We start from the raw sequence: 17656 nt of genomic DNA, 5'->3' as shown, positions 1-17656 counted from the left end.
ATACGATACTTGAGACTCTTAGCCGATGAAATAATTTCTTCACTTAAGGACTTTTTTCTGGTAGTGCAACCTAGTAAAGCCCAACCCATTAAATCACAGACCGACCAATTTAATAGGCTCATACCAGGAATGCCCTCTCTCAAACATCATTGACGTCCGAACATGATTTTGATATGGACAATTGGACTCCTCCAATTGAACGCTGAGATAAAAGTATAACAAAATGACGAGGAGCCAAACAAACAATCCTATATATAGAACTCATCAACGAGCCAGGCTACCGGCCCATATGGGCGGGTTTTTGGCGAACCTGGCCCGGCCTAAGTACATATCTCCACTAATATAACTAGAAGTCATCATTTGGTGTCAACAGCTTCACCAATTTTTTGGGTTCTTATATCATCCATGACATGTTTAAAATTTACATCAATCAATGGAATTATCAAGGGTTAATACCGTAAATTTACAAGAAAATAATAGTAAAAGAAGAATAACTGCCCAAACCTAGCAATCACAACACAAATCCAAAATCGTGCAACACACAAGTCGATTGCTAGTTGTATTAATAACAAATCGAGTATTTTCATAAATAGGAAGATCTAAGCCCGCTCATCTAAAGCGAACTTTGGGCGCTTTTATTTACAGGCCTAGCCTTATAGGTTTTTAGGGGCCGGGTCTTGTGGCCTTTAATTATAAAAATATATATAAAGATACTATTATTTAAGGGAGTATTTATTTAAATACAATTTTTTAAAGGGGATATATAATACAATTATAAAAAAAAGAGAATTAAACATATAGTAGAGAGCATAGATAAAAAAGAAAATATGTAGAAGTGTGGGTTCTTACCGATCAAGAGCTAGTTTTAGATTTTAATTAGGATATATAGTATGTTTTCGGTGCAGACTTCTGTACCTTAGCTTAAGGTACAGATTTCCATTTTTTGTCAACTTTCCGATTGAGTTTTCACATTTCCACCGTCTAGTCATTAGATAATAACGTATAGATCATATATACAAATTTTCAACCAATTTGTTTATCGTTAAGTCACCCGAAAACTGCGTTTTTCTATTATAAATAAGAACGATTTAAATTCAGCAGATTTAATCCGTTCATTAGTTTAATCAAGTTAGATGTCTTAACGATTAGCAAATTGGCTGAAAATTCATAGAGATTATCTATACGTTATTACTTAAACACTAGATGGTGGAGATGTGAAAATTAGATTAGAAAATTGGTAAAAAATAGAAATACGTTAAGCTTAAGGTATGGATTTCCACACCGGATCAAGATTATATGTGTGTAATAGTGTGTGTGATATAAAGAAACAGGTGTAGTTATATAGTCATAGACTTTAATTAGAACAAATATATGTATAATCTATATACATAATATATAATGTATTTAATACTTTAGTTTAGATATATATATATATATATAAATGGTTATAGTGTTAGATTTTAATGAGGACATATATATAATATAACATATTTATTATTTAGCGGGCTTTACGAGTTTTTACGGGCCTGACTAGGCGGGCTTTTGGCGGACTAGACATAAAGGCCGGGCCGGAATTTAAACCTTTAAACCAAACACAGCCATCTACCAACGAAAAAGGGCTATGGCGGGTTTTCTCCTAGGCCGAGTCGGGCAGGTAAAATCTCATCGAATCCGCGAGCTAAATAATGAGTCCCGACGGTAATGAACTAGGTTATGTCGTTATGATACCTCATGTCCTCATGACCTGCATTAGGTGAGTTTGATAGGCATATGACACGTAATCCCATAATCCTATATCATCATGTATTCATGTTAACCGAATTCGAAGCCCGGTGGGCTCAGCAGTCGGGTTCAGGCGTTCAGCTGTGCATAGTTATCAATATCTCTAAAAGAGTCGGCTCAACAGCGACTAAATGGCGCAATGCATGGAAGCAACCCGGAAAAGTTCCATAAGCCTCATCACGTCTACGCGCTGCGTCATCAGACTTCTGATTACCTCGAATACAGAGTAGACCGGTCCAAAGTCGAAAGAGAAACCTCCTGAAACCTTCTACAAATCAAGCAACCGCGTTCGATTTTCTTAACTCAAGCCCACGCGACACGCGTCCTTCCGTGTTATACTAAAACACGCAGCACACAAATCTGATCCTCATCATTTCCCACGCGCTCTTAAGCCCTATATAATCCCAGCTTCACCTTCTTCCTTTCTCATTCTTCACCACCCTACTCAAATTCATTCAGTACGTAGCTACTTCACTCTACGTACACATTCTATACCTTCAGCTTCTATGTCAGATAAACAAGCCCACTTGAACGGGGCCTACTACGGCCCCTCAATCCCAGCGGGAGAGAACTACCACCGCCCTGGCCGGGGTGGAGGTCCTCTCGGTTGCTGCTGCAGCTGCATCTTCGGTCTCATATTTAAGCTGATCTTCGCCGCAGTCGTCTTCAGTGGAATAGCCTTCCTCGTCTTCTGGCTCATTGTCAGGCCAACTAGAGTGAAGTTTCACGTGACCGATGCCACCCTCACCCAGTTCAACTACTCCTCCGACAACAACCTGCACTACAATCTCGCTCTCAACCTCAGCATCCGAAACCCCAACAAAAAGATCGGCGTCTACTATGATCGGATCGAAGCCCGAGCTCTTTACGAAGGCCAGAGGTTCAGTACGGTTACTCTGACCCCATTTTATCAAGGCCACAAAACCACAAACGTGTTGAACCCGGTGTTCAAGGGACAGCAATTGATCGTTGGATCCGACTTGCTTGAGGAGTTTAACGAACAGAAGACTGCTGGGGTTTACGAGATTGAAATGAAACTTTATCTGAGGATTCGGTTCAAGTTGGGTAGAATCAAGACCGGAAAGTTCAAGCCTAGGGTTGAATGTGACTTGAAGGTTCCTTTGAGTCAGAGTGGAAATTCAGTGGGCACTTTTCAGACTGAGAAGTGCTCCATTGATTACTTCAACTGATGATCCTCTGATCAAACATATAGCCGAGCCAGAACTTCATTGATTTGTCCTTAATTGGTAGCATGCAGACTACCAACGGCGCGACATTGGTTACCGGCCACTATTGTGATCGAGTTCGTCCAGCAGCATTAGTAGGGTATCTGTCTTCATCACTATACCCATAGTAGTTATGATGATGATTCATTTTTTGGTGTGCGTATGTTATACCGTGCCTTGGTTTAGTTTTCGTTATGATGATCCGCCTGTGATCACACGTGTCTCTATGTACATAAATTACATGATATATATTCATTATATTCATTATTTGGCGAATATCTGTTTCGGTATGCATATTTGATCATATACAAAAGCAGAATCGAATCCATCACGTTGATTCTTTGCTCATGAGTTCTGTTTGATCAACTGTGATCGATCACATAGCTGAACAAAATTGTGTAAAATTAGAAAAGTAATATATAAGAGAACATTGGTCACCGGAGGTTTCGTAAACAAATGCTACGTGCGCTTGCATAATTTTTGTGCAGCTACAACAGACGGTTTGAATGACTTCTTGGTTGCGGTGTCTCGTAAATAATGGTATCCTATGAATGACATTAAAAATGTGGAGCAAATCCAAGATCAATTAACAAATTTGGTCATATGACAATTGATGTACGTATGATTGACTTTGTCATAGTAAAAGGCACTCATTCATCATCGTTATTATAGTAATAACAATAGAAGAACGTTTTGTAACATGGATCGTGATGAAAAAATTGTTTGTACTCATCTAGCATTAGTTTGCTAGCACATTGAAGTTTGAATATCAAACACTTACATATGACACGCTAACATTGTAGTTTACATTTTCACACAATTTCAAATACGTATTCCAAAGATTAGATAAACTTTATTTTCTGACGAATCAACTTTGTAATCCTTTATTTCTGTTTACCTAGTCCTACAGCTACAAGCTATGTAGCACGGACACGGCATATAGAAATTTTTTTAGACACGGACACGTGGTGGACACGTCAATTAAAATTATTTTAATATATATATATATATATATTTCTTTATTAAAAAATTAATTTAAAATTTGAAAGTATTTAGATGTATATATATTAAAGTGTGCATAAATATAACAAAAACTGAATCTGTTGGAATGGTTGAGGATTTGTTGGATCATTTAGATGACCAAGGTTCGAATCCCACCACAAGCATTCTTATTTTTATCATGAGTTTCTCTCCTTAGATATATTAAAGTGTGCATAAATATAACAAAAACTGAATCTGTTGGAATGGTTGAGGAGTTGTTGGGTGCCTTCGATGACCAAAGTTCAATTCTCACCATAAGCACTTTCACTTTTATTATGAGTTGGTGTGTGTCCGCGTGTCCAATTCAGACACTCGCGTGTCCGGGCCGTGTCCAAATTGAGTTCGCGTGTCCGTGCTACAAGTCTACAACCACACCAGAATCACTGTTTCAGAATTTCAGCATTAATTTCATCGTTTTTTTTTTTGTTGTTGTGACGACATTATCATGCAGTGGGTTGACATAGTATCAGTCAAATTCAGTGGGGACATTGCAGGTTCTGAAAAAAATATAATAAACACACCAATCTTTTTTTGTTGGTCAACTAAAATTTCATTCAAACAGCCCAAGGCTAAAAATTTATAGAAGTACGCCTTGGAATCAACCCAACTAAACTAGTCACACAAGTCAACCAACAAACAGAGTACAAGACTAAGAAACTATAGAAAAAACAGAACAATGAACACAAAAAAGAAGAAAAAGACATGCGAAAAAAGAACTGAGCTCCGGCGCCAATGAAAAAAGACAGACCAAGACCTCAGCTGAGTCAAGAGGGTCCGCAATTTGGGTTGGGAGGCAGTGGGTAAGGCAAACCATCACGGGATAGAACAAAGACCAGGGAAGAAGGAGGACGATCAATCCAGACGTCCGAGCACTTCTTCTGCACAACTAACAAGGCCACCAAATCGGCAGCTGGATTCGCTTCTCTTGGGACCCAAAACCAAGTAGACCGATGCAACAAGGTAATATCGTTCTTGATTTTTGAGATAATTGGAGCAATCCTCCAATGACAATTGCTTGAAATGTTGTTGATGGAGTCCACTAAATATTTTGAATCAGATTCAAGGAGGATAGGAACATGTGGGATGCGTTCAGATAGCTCTACTGCTTCCAAAGAAGCTCTAGCTTCAGCCTCAAGAGAGGAGCCAGAAACACAAAGACGAGTAGAACCATCGATCATAGAACCATTGCAGTCTCTAGCTAGAGCACAAACATCAGTGAATTTTGTCTCTTTAATCCAAGCACCATCAATATTGATTTTAATATGGCCAGGTGGGGTGGTTTCCATGAATGAGGGATTGCGGAGGGATTTGTAGCTTGATGAGAGATGTAGCGTGGTTGTGAGGTGGTGTTTGTGGTTAATGATTGAAAGAGAGTAGAGGAGGGAAAAGATGATTGAAGGGGAGAGAACTCTCAAGGCACTAATCAATGTACAGGTGATGTTGCCACCTGTGACAGATCTTTGTTCTAAGCTCGCATTCAGAAGAAAACGTCAAAACAAATATATATGGGAAGAACCTTACACGATTCCTCGATTTCTAACGCATCAGTTAATTTCGCAACAAAACAATTCCTCGCTTCCTTCTCTCTCTCCCTCTCTAATTCCTCAAACTGACTTAATCAATGTGATTAAGGCTTGATTGAGCATTATCCTAATACAAAAATTCGTCCATACAATAGTGCACATGTGCACGTAGGTCTTGGACGTGTAATTGCATGTTACAATTATGAATAAAATATTGGTCGATTCTTAAACTGTAATTTTAATAACTTGACAATTTAATTCTTGATATTTCAATTTCAAACCAATGATTTCTTATAGTATCAAATTTTTATAAAATTGAGTGTTTCCGTTAAGTCTCCATCTAATGTAGAACGATGGTAGAGGACATTGAGTAGCAAATGGATCGCAACAAGTCAAAGTGCGGTTTGTTGCAAATTTGCTGTCCAGTGGTAAAACTGTAGTTTAGGTAGCAGTTTTGTTAATTGCAGATTTGACATTTGGTGTCAGAATGACTATTATAATACATTTCCAAGAAGAGAACCATGCAATCAAAGAGTCAAAGTCATGGCTTTGCCACACTCTATTGACTTTTTTCGGGCTTCCGAGCTCGTTTAGGGCCTCAAATCAACTTTTGTTTTTATATATTTCCAACATTTATGTTTTTTAGTTTGTTTTAAATTCATTTTGTTTAATGTTTGGGTTTTTAGGGTTGGTTCTCTAAGTTATAGGATTTGTTTATAAGTATTTAAGTATCTTTAGAAAGGTGTAGACGCATTTTATCTTATTATCTCTTGTTTTCTGATGAATTACAAAATTTATCTTTAGAGTTATTCGCATGAGATCTCTTTATCATCATTCGGATTTATCACTTGTAAATCCTCTATACTTCCTACTATGTCCCCTTCTAATTGCACCAATAAGTGGTTCATTTTCCCTCTTTTGTGAAATTTACGAAGTTAGCAACTTAAATTAACGGTGGCAATCTGTAATCAATCTCGCGGAATAGAATTAACAAAAGAAGCATGTATATATGCTGAAGCTATATACAATATTTAAGCAAAGTATACGTACCATGGCACCATGGGACCTGCGAGGAAAGTTGAAATGTTCTCCTAGAAACACTAACTAACGCGTTGGTTTTTCTTAGCTCACGACTTTCTTCCTTATTCTACAAAAGCACGCAGCACACCAATATCTTCTTTTTCCCACCCTCTACATCCTTACATAAACCTCGCTCCAGTTTTTTCACTTACAATAGTTCTTCTTCATCCAATTTGATCCTTTAGCAATTTTCATCATACTCTACACATTTCACATCTTTAATTCACTCCGTTTCAGCCTCCAAATATGGCAGAGAATGAAGAAGCCCACTTAAACAGGGCCTACTACGGCCCCTCAGTCCCGGCCAGCAAATCTTACCACCGCCGGAGCCGCGGCAGTGGCCCCCTCGGCTGCTGCTGCAGCTGCATTTTCAGCCTGGTATTCAAGATCATCTTCGCAGCTGTAGTCTTTATGGGTCTAGCCTTCCTCGTCTTCTGGCTCATAGTTCGCCCCACCAAAGTCAAGTTTCACGTCACCGACGCCACGCTCACCCAGTTCAACTTCTCCGCCGATAGCAACCTGCACTACAACCTCGCCCTCAACCTCACCATCCGAAACCCCAACAAGAAGATCGGTGTCTACTATGATCGCATCGAAGCTAGAGCTCTTTACGAGGGACAGAGGCTCAATACGGTTACTCTCACGCCATTTTACCAAGGCCATAAAACTACAAACGTATTTAACCCGGTGTTCAAGGGTCAGCAATTGATTGTTGGATCCGACTTGCTTGAGGAGTTTAACGAACAGAAGAGTGCAGGGGTTTACGAGATAGAGATGAAGCTTTATCTGAGGATTCGGTTCAAGTTGGGTGGAATCAAGACCGGAAAGTTTAAGCCTAGAATTGAATGCGACTTGAAGGTTCCTTTGAGCCAGAATGGGACTTCAGTTGGTACTTTTCAGACTGAGAAGTGTTCAGTTGATTACTTTAATTATTGATAAGTCCATGGCAGATCGGAGCAGAGAGCTCATAATGCTTTGATACTTCATTCTTGTTCTTTCACTTTGAGCTCATAAGTTCATGACCTGTACTTATGACTCCGGTATTCCATAATAGTAATTTTCTATTCTTTGTAATCGGTTAATTTGCATGTCTTATTATTTTTGTCCTCCCTGATCATGATTTGTCTACAGTAGAGCGTCCACTATTCACGCTATTCACTTATGCATTTTTATCTTAAATACTATTTAAGTAAAATTTTAAAAAATTTGACAAAATATGGTGGACCTTAAATTATAAATTTGTTTATTTAACTTATTACATATAAATAAATTCTTCCTCCGCTCAAAGTTAAACAATTAATTTGTTTTATCATTATTGCAATTTTAATAACTTCTACACTTGAACTTTTAGGTTTTACAATATTTTCTTTAAAAGAGCTCCAAGAAGAAAAACAAAAAATATATATATAGATAACTTTCCTAAAAAAATAAAAAATTACTGTGATATTATCTATAAAATCCAAGGTAGAATCTATGAGCCTAGAAAAAATATCAAAGTCCTCAGAGAAGTTTTCGAGGAGGATCAGAAACCCCTAAACATTTTAAGCATCGGTTAGATCCGCTCTAGTTGGTACCAGAGTCTGCTTTGCTCAAGAGCAGGTAGACGAAAAGACTTATGCCACAAAGTTTGATTCTCTTAATTAATAAGAGAGAGAGAGAGTCCAAATTTAAAAACTATTAGACCTTTTGTATTACAAAAGATTCTGATAGGTGACAAAAGTGCTTTCATTCAAGACATATTCAAGAAAACCAATACTCGATAAAGTACGCATGTAGAGTACTAAATACACTCTACGACGAAGTTTCTCATCTTCAGCGAGAGTTAGGAGTCGAGGAAATTGACCCATCACGACCAAGTTTGGTGGAATTCCTAAATCATCTATCCAGGAACAAGACTACAAAAAAGTTGCTTGAACAGATTGAGAGATTTTATCTTAAGGTCAACCAACTTTAAGAAATAAATTCAAGAATCGAAATGCTCGAAATAAAACTTGATTACATCAAAGAAAAACAATATATACTAGATATTGAAAGAAATTAGTTCAAACAGAAACCTTTGCTAACAATATTCAAGAACAAGCGTTCGAACTAAGGACTCAGGAAACCCTAAAAAAACATCTAGAAGCTCTAATCATCCAAATATGATGAACGAAAGGGTTGAGGTAAAAGTCAGAGAAAATGACAAAGAAGCCAAAAGCTTCTATATCTCTATATCAGAGGCTCTTGCTAAAAATTTAAAAGTCGTAATTCCCGGTAGAACTATAATATTACTTTTCTCCAAGAGATATGTATGGAACTTGAAGGACAATTCAGAGAGTTAAACCTTAAAACTCTCACATCTACAAAAAAGTGTAGAAAAGATGAAAGTTGATGTTGGTACAAACAAAATCGATGAGGAACAACTAGCTCAAAATGTAGTTAGTAAAGCAATCATATCATCTTCTCCAAGAGAAGAAAGCAAGCTTAAGTTTTGTGAACCTAAGCTTCTTACATGGAAATCCTCATGTTCCACTGAAACATTAATGACATGAAGTTGTTAAGTAGAATATTCAGCAAAAGAAACACAATTCTTGTACAACTTATCAATGCTAAAAAATTAGGGTATAATGAGATAGAATCAAGCGTACAAGAAGCATTAGTTCCTAAATTCAGAGTCAATGAGATCTATAAAAAAGGTCATTTCCTTTTAGATTCTCATAGGTTCAAGATTCTTGAACTAACTATCCCGGCAACAGGTGGAGAAATAGATATCAAGCTGATAACTCATAAGGAAGTTGGTGAAGTAGTTCAAAAGAGTTATTTATACATGCATATTGGAGGAGTACAAGTATGAATAAAACTCCTAACTAGAGATGAGATAGACTGCTCTGTCCTATGTGTCCTGTAGGATGAAAGGATAACAGATTTCAAGAAAAGTATGTTAGGAACAGTGGAAGCCTCCATATGCAATCAAGTAGCATACTTCAATGTTTTTCCAAACTTCGACATTCACCTCAGAGATGCACCACAATGTCTTCGGTTGAGAATCAAAACAAATTGAATTTCTATGAAAAGAGGATGATGGAGCTTGCCATAAATTACCGAATCTATTATAAGCTTATGAACTCGAATGTAGCCCCGAATACTAAGTTTCTAACAGTCCCGGAATCACTACATCCATCCTCACAAATCCAAGAAATCATACAGAGTAGAAGCATGTCACAAAATGAAATGAAGTGAGATTTCCACGAGAATGGAATCTGACACTTCTAGTCAAGCAAGTAGAGAATACTAATGCTTCAATCTATAAAGACATGGGAGGAAAGATAAGCCTATAGTTTCATAAACAGTCATTGTCCAATTATGAAGAAGGAATCACTTCGAGAACCAAGTTATCTACATTCCTCGTGAGGAAGAAGATACAAAGAGACCTATGAAGATGCTTAGGTCTGAACAACTAAAGAGGCTATATGCATGAGCTGAGACTTATGAGTCAGTGGAGTCATTAGAAGAAATCATGAAAAAGATTTCTCATGTGAAAATAAAACCTAGAAGAAAGATTCTTCCTTATCAATAAGCTAAGCCAGAGTCTGTCGAATCCTTTAACACTAGGACAAACACTCTTTAAGGAAGTACGATAGTTTAGAATATTACGATCTACCCCACAAAGATCATCAGAGAAAATAAAATCAAACTTCCTAAAGGATTAGCTCTTACGGGAAAACTTGGAGAAAAGAATTCTCAAAAGTTCATTCATACTGAACCCAAATGGGGACAGTTGGTATCTGAAAGGGGAGTATATCTAGACTTGGATCACGTCAGAGATAAAATAAAAGCTATAGGCAATTGGGTGGCTAGTTTAAGGTTAACCCAAGCTCTAGTATTGTCAAAATATAAATACCATGAAGCTCATGCCTATTACAAGTTGACGTGACCGAAATATTCCAGAAGTGGTATCAGTCCTTTAAGAGGAGTGCTCAGTGGTTTGATTGGGTAGCTAAATTTGCTCAAACCAACAATCATTTAGACTTTACATGTCCAATTTGTATGCACAATTATGCGGAGATGTTACTGGACATAGCGAATAATCAAAAGAAAGAGCCAAGGCGAATATTAAAAAACTCAGCATCTACAACATGAGGTATTTTGAAGAATACACAAATGAATTATAGAATTACTATTGCACTATAGGAGACATAGATAATGAAGATCTAGTGAGTACCTACTACAAGAAATTACCAAAACCATGGAAAGATGCAGTAACATAATCTCTAAAAGAAAATCTCTTACAATTATTTATGGTAGGAGAGATTGCAGAAAGAGTCAGGGATCTCCTAAAGAAGCAATGTGTAGAGAACAAAAAATTCAAAATTGCGAAGAAAAAACTCAGAGGAGTTGAAAACATGTATCATAAGATATTGAAGACTCCTACGCAGTGGGGATGTCACACAGAAATAAAATACAAAAAGAAGTTCTCTAGCAATAAAGCAGAAACAATTTCTCTTCTAGAAAGAAGTATAAATTCTGGAAAACTTCAAAAGAGGACTTGAAGGCGAAAAAAGAAAATCTACTACTCAAAAATGATTTTTCAAGAAAAAGAAAAACAAATTTTTAGGTTCTTCTAGAGAAGTGAAGAAATGCAGATGTTGGTTGTGCAAAGCAGAAATACATTATGAAAATGAATGTCCAAAAAAATGATAAAAGAACATCAAGAGCCCTAATTGAAGAGTATGAGGAAGCACTTAAGTATGCAAACATAAAAGGCTTTGAGATTTCCTATTTTGATGAAGAGAATAATTTAGTTTATTCTCTTGACTCTTGAGTACCCATCCAAAGATGAGCAAGAAAGTACTTCTTCAGAAAGTTTATTAGAGAATGACGATACATGACATCGTCCTATCTTTCTGTTACAACTTCTCAATTGGAAAAAGGATAATACTTATATCATCAGTGGAAATTCACTCGTGATTTCTGTAAATGTGCATAAAGTGAGTTGATTCCAATGTATTGTGAAGATACAAGAGAAATTTATCATTAAGTATGCTTCATAGCAGGGTTAAGACGTAGACCAGGAGAAAAGGAAGCTCATATTCTTGTAAAACATGAATACAAAGAGTTTTATGATTTAATAGAACAAGAAGAGGAGTTGCAAAAGGTCAGATTTGAAGAAGACTTAAAAAAGATGAGGTTGGTAACTTCAGTAAGTCATAAAAAGGAATTAATAGAGTCTGTTAATATTGTCGGAGGTATAATAGATCATCTCATCAAAAAAACCTATCATTGAAAGAATCAATCATTTTCATGGAGTTGCATGTTGCACAAATCAAACAAATTCTGACTAGCAGATTCAACATCTACATTACCATATGATTAAAGTTTCCCAAATATAAGAAATTCCACTTGCATGCGTTTGTCGACAGTGGCTCAGGATATACTCTTGCTAAAAGATATGTCATCCCCTACGAATATTGAAAAAATGCTCCGAGATCAGTCACTGAAGTTTCTATGGGAGGGCATGAGATAATCATGTACACTATGGCTCGCAATGTTAATATTTCCCTATATGGAGGAACATTTATAGTCAAGGGCATTTGCCAGTGTGAAAGTCAAGGAGTTGATGTCTTAATAGGTAATGATTTTCTTCTCCAACAAAATGTGATCCAAAATCCAAAAATGATTGGATTCGGGAAAAACTATAAGTTCTTCTGGAAATCTCTCCTTACAGAAGCAGTAAACATCACTAGAAAAAGGGTTTACATATCAATATAAGAGATCGCTAGTGAAGAGGGGTGATTATAAGCCAATTCTGGAGCTAGTTTTACTGCTAAAAGACCATTTGAAAGATCACGTGAGATAGTGCGGAACACAGAATTAGAAAGCTCTGAGTTAGTGGAAGAATATGACTCTAATAGATCAGATTCAGATTCATTAGATAAAAAAAAACTCAGACGGAGAAGATGAATATATCCGAGAGCATAACCTGGAGGTGTATAATAACAAAGTTGAGAGGAAAAAGGTGCTAACCATTGCAGAAATAGAGAATTTGTTGAAACCAGTAATTATTGAAGATCCTAAACTATACTGGGACAGAGACCTGGTATATTATAAGCTTAAAATGCGCAATGCTAATGTCATCTGCCATGTCAGGGCCATCCCTCATTATAGGTAAGAAGACATGAAAGAAATGGAAAATCAGATCCAGGAACTACTTGAGAAACAGTTAATCAGACATTCAAATAGTCTGCATCATGCTCTAGTTTTCCTAATAAGAAATCATACAGAACATGTAAGGGGAAAGGCTATGATGGTAATTGACTATAGAGATGTCAGCAAAAAGAAAAGCGTTAAAGATGGTTATCAAATAGCTCAAGTGAGAGTTCTCATAAATTGACTCAAATGGGCTAGGATCATCTCCAAGTTTGACGATAAATCAGAGTTTTGGCAAGTAAAATTGCATCCAGATTCCAAGTTTGACGCTAAATCAGGGTTTTGACAAGTAAAATTGCATCGAGATTCCATAGCCTTAATGGCTTTCGGAACACCACAATGGCATTACGAATGGCTAGTTATGTCGTTTGGTCTCAAGCAAGCTCCATCTATTTTCCAAAGAAAAATGGACAACATTTTTAACCCATATTCAGATTTATGCATAGTTTATATAGATGACATCTTAGTCTTCACAAGAACTATGAATGAACATTTGAAGCATGTGTGCAAGCTCATTGTTAAGAAAGAAATCATTTTGTGACAAAAAAGATATATCTAATCAAATGAGAAATAAACTTCTTAGGCATTCATGTTAAAGATGGAGAGATTCGTCTCCAAGAACACATTATCAAGAAAATCAGTCAATTCCCGGATCAGATTCCTGATGCAAAATCTTTGCAAAGGTTTCTACGAATTGTCAACTTTGCCAAGGATTTTATCCCTCAAATTAGTGGCCTCACTGCTTTACTCCCACCAAAAACTAGTTCTTAGAAGAAATGGTATTTCACATAAGATGACAGTAATACTATAAAAAAAAGATCAACAAGTTAACCAAAATTCTACCCCATTTACAGCTACCAGAAGAATGAGACTAAATCATCTTGCAGACTGATGCAAATGATTATTACTGGGCATATGTAGTTTTGGCAATAACCTCGGACACAAATCAAGAAAAGATTTATAAATTTCTGTGGAAAGGTTTAAGGTGGCAGAGTTAAGCTATTCCACTGGGGATCAAAAGATGTTAGCTCTCATCAAAAGCATCAAAAGGCGATGAGACATTTTTAGGAAACAAATTTGTAGTTAAAACTAACAACAAGAGAGTTAAAAAAATTTAAAATACAAATTAACTGATGCAACATATAGAGGAAGAGTACTAAGATGACAAATGTTTTTATCTCAATATGAATATGATGTTGAAATGATTGCAACTAACAAGAACTTTTGTCAGACGCCCTCACGAGGTAAATAGCTATATTCATAAGAGAATATAGAGATGAAGATGAAGATGAAGGGCGGAATTTTAGAAGTAGGAGATCTAAACCACAGAGTCTTTGGGACAGATACAAAAGTGGAGACTGGACTGTTGGACCTCTACATGATAGACCAAGTTACCAATTCATTGTGTCCTATGGAACAACCGAATCGACCCCATCTACAGCTTATGAAAAAATTAAACCAAGTTGATGGGAATGAAAGTCCGAGAGAAAAGCTGAAGACACTAATGAGGAAGAAAAACTCTATAAAGAGTATTTGTTGTATCCCAGTGACACAACCTCAACTGATCGGTGTTAGGATAAAGACAATAAAGGTATATCAAGTTCATTGAAGGTTGTTGCTTTGTCAAAATGCATAATAGCCCCTTTTAGAGGGGAAATGATTGAGGTCAGTGGAAAGAAAAATGTTCATGACTATCCTTTAAATAGAAAGGCTTTTGGCCTTCAAACACAAGATCATCATACATAATGTTCTTCAAGATTTCTACAAGGAAGACGAAGAACATATGGGCAAGATCTTATTTTCGCTTGCGGGAAAAGGCATTAGCAAGATCTTGCAAGTAAAAAGAACCGTAAAGGGATGTTGCGAAGCCTCAATGCACTGACAGAAGAATTGCATGGAGTCCATGCAAAAAAAAAAGAAAAAGAAACTCCAAAAGAGAGTAGTGCAACAATGAAGCATTTGGAAAGTTTTGAAAACGCACGAGATCCTATTTCAGGTCTAAAAGAATTAGCTTGGTGGGAATTTCACTACAAAATTGGAGACGGAAAAATGCTTCCTTACACCTTAGCCAAAGTTTATGGCCCATATTATGGGAGATGTGTTGTTGATGTTCAGGCAGAACATCCGCAGAAGCAGAAATTATGGCTCATAGAAAATGGATTTGTGCATAATCTTTGGACTAAGGCTAATGATGACTTAGAGGGTTTTCTACAAATTATAATTGAAGCAGTCAAGAACATTCGACCAGATGAATGTATCTTAAGATTAATACTCCTCCAGAATGGAAAATGGAAGACAGACGCAAGAATTATATCTCTCCTTATCATTATGTGAGGATAATTCAGGGTCCTATCAAGAGTTCAGGAAATTCGGGGAAAAATGATAATCCCAACAACAATATCTCATGGATGAAGGTCATGTCCATTATGTGCATCAAAAATATGGTACGAAGAGATTATAAGTCCAACCTTTTAGCTAGTGGAGAAAAAGTCATAGTCACATGTTATAATCATCCTCCACTAGATGCCTGTGATTTCTTCACTGCTATCATGAGAAATGAAATAGATGGAACTTCAAAAACCACCGCATAACTAAATAGAGTGGAGAAAGAGAAATGATACATGATTCTTATCATTTTCCCTATGACTCAAATCTAGATAGTGAAAAAAAGGAGGACACAAAGCAAGAAAATGACCGTGAGAGGCAAGATTCTTTGGCAGATTATGCTTGTGCAGGTGAGGAATATTACAATGTCATGACCATGATGGAAAAGTAAGAGCTGCGATGCAGTCGTCCTCAAGTGAAATAATTCTAGGCGGTCGTCCTCTAGTGAAATAATAGAGCTACTACTTTCCAGCTGGTGGAGCTGGCCGGTTGGCTGCTAGTTGAAATAATGGAGCTACCTTTTACTATATTTATGTTGTGTCTAAAGTCCAGCTTGAGATCCGCCATCTATATAAAGGAGCTGAAACCTTCATGAAGGGGGCATTGAAAAGAAAGGAGAAAAACTTGAGAGAGAAGTTCTGACCACCTTTCAGAACAAGAAGAAAGTCTATTGTTATAGTACAGTAATAGTAAGAAGTGTGAAGAAATAGATAATTTGAGTGTGAGTGTGCCTATTCTGTGTACAATATCTTTTCGTTGTAATCATCTGGTGTTGAGTGCTTTTATTACAAATAAGTTTGTATTTATTTTAGTCATGATTATCAAAACAACTTTTAGCTGTTTACCGAAGAGGGAGGGTCTTGGTTTAATGTCTGTATTAATGTTGAAGAAATAAATTCTATCTCGTGTCCTAAACTCCATTGCAAAAATATTTAGATCTGCACGAAGTTTCTATTTATTATATATACTTAGTTAAAATTGCATATATTATTTGTGTTTTTTAGAGTCTGGAATTATTGCTTCCCAAGACAACAGTGATTCCGCTAAGAAAAAATAACCATTTAGACAAAAGTTGTCATTAGGTGAAAATTATTGTTATGTTGAAAGCTTGTTTCTAGAAAAATAAAGCTAGGTTCATAGAAGTAGAATAAGAAAAAATACTACCTAAATTTTACTTTTTACGATAACTGTACATGACTACTATTCATAGTCACTGTTTACGCTCCATACTATAGAGCACTCTATTATAGAATTTCCCCCTTAAACATATGTAAATAATAAGTAATCGATCATGTTTCTAACTATGAAAAACTTAGCTAATTAAAACATTTGCATTGTTTTTTGCTCTACCTACCTGGTATTAGAGGTGGCAAGTGGGCTGAAAAGTCTAAGCTCGGCACGGGCCCAGCTTGTTAAAATCGACTCGGCACGGCCCGAGCCCGTTAGCGACCCGGTATGATAAATTCATGGTCGGCCCATAAACACATAATTTTATACTATTTATATAAAGATTTAAATAATTATAATAATGATAATTAAATATTAAACATTTTAAATATAAATCTCTTGATTATTTTATTATTTTAATTACATTATGTCACAAATATCATCAAAGTAGTGATAAAAATTCATAGTTTTGACATATGTAAAATTTTAAAAATAAATTTATCAAATGTTTTATAGTATTTTATTTATTTTACTATTATAAATAGTTATATAAAACAAATATTCTATTTTTTTATGTTAATTGTGTCTTATAATCTTAATGGGTCGGGCCGCTACTGGCCTGGCACAGGCTTGAGCCTGGTCTAACATGGGCTTAGGCCGTGGGTCGGGAAGGGCTTAATATTTAAGCTAATGAGACGGCCCGAGCCTGACACAAAAAATAAAAAGGTCGGCCCGAGCACGACACGGGCATAGTTTTGGCCCGCTAAAAATGGACCAAGCCTGACCCGGCCCGTTTGCCACCTCAACCAGGTATTTTTAAGAAATGTTTAGTGATGAGGACTGATGAGTACACTATATCTTCATATCTCTATAAAACAAAAGGCATCCTGAAAAACTTACTAAAAAACGAGACGAAATTATTGCATGGAATAAGGTTATTTGTTGTCATTTAAACTTTTTGTGAACTCTTCTCATAACCAATTTTTATGTTAAAGATTACATAACTTCTGAACAAAATAAGAATCGGCATACGAATTGAATATCCCCAATGTGTAATTACTCTTAATCAATATTCTAAAAAACGGCCTAGGCGCTAGGAGGTCAGTTGCCGCCACGATTTTTGTCTCGGCGTTCTTTGAATTAGGGGGCCGCCTAGGCGGTCTTAGGCGGGCCTAGGCGGTCAATAAAAAAGTTGACTAAAAAAACTCTAAAAGAGAAATAGACTAGATGCTTCAAGATTGAACAAATTTACTCTATGTTCAATTT

General features: G+C 36.4%; 3 protein-coding genes across 3 annotated transcripts; 2 read left to right on the top strand and 1 right to left on the bottom strand.

Annotated features, from left to right (window-relative positions):
* Positions 1-2207: 2207 nt before the first annotated feature.
* On the top strand, positions 2208-3284 carry LOC126798828 (NDR1/HIN1-like protein 10). The gene has a single exon (XM_050525891.1). It carries the CDS (start codon positions 2289-2291, stop codon positions 2970-2972), a length of 684 nt encoding a protein of 227 aa, XP_050381848.1. The 5' UTR covers positions 2208-2288; the 3' UTR covers positions 2973-3284.
* Positions 3285-4813: 1529 nt separating this feature from the next.
* Positions 4814-5335, bottom strand: LOC126796898 (uncharacterized). Its single transcript, XM_050523611.1, has one exon. It carries the CDS (start codon positions 5333-5335, stop codon positions 4814-4816), a length of 522 nt encoding a protein of 173 aa, XP_050379568.1.
* A 1495-nt stretch (positions 5336-6830) lies between these two features.
* Positions 6831-7808, top strand: LOC126799809 (NDR1/HIN1-like protein 10). The gene has a single exon (XM_050527067.1). The coding sequence runs from the start codon at positions 6899-6901 to the stop codon at positions 7586-7588; it is 690 nt and encodes a 229-aa protein (XP_050383024.1). The 5' UTR covers positions 6831-6898; the 3' UTR covers positions 7589-7808.
* Positions 7809-17656: the final 9848 nt, after the last annotated feature.

This window comes from Argentina anserina, chromosome 6 (genome assembly GCF_933775445.1).
Source record: "Argentina anserina chromosome 6, drPotAnse1.1, whole genome shotgun sequence".
In the NCBI taxonomy this organism is placed as follows: Eukaryota; Viridiplantae; Streptophyta; class Magnoliopsida; order Rosales; family Rosaceae; genus Argentina; species Argentina anserina.
This window is presented reverse-complemented; position numbering and strand designations above follow the sequence as displayed.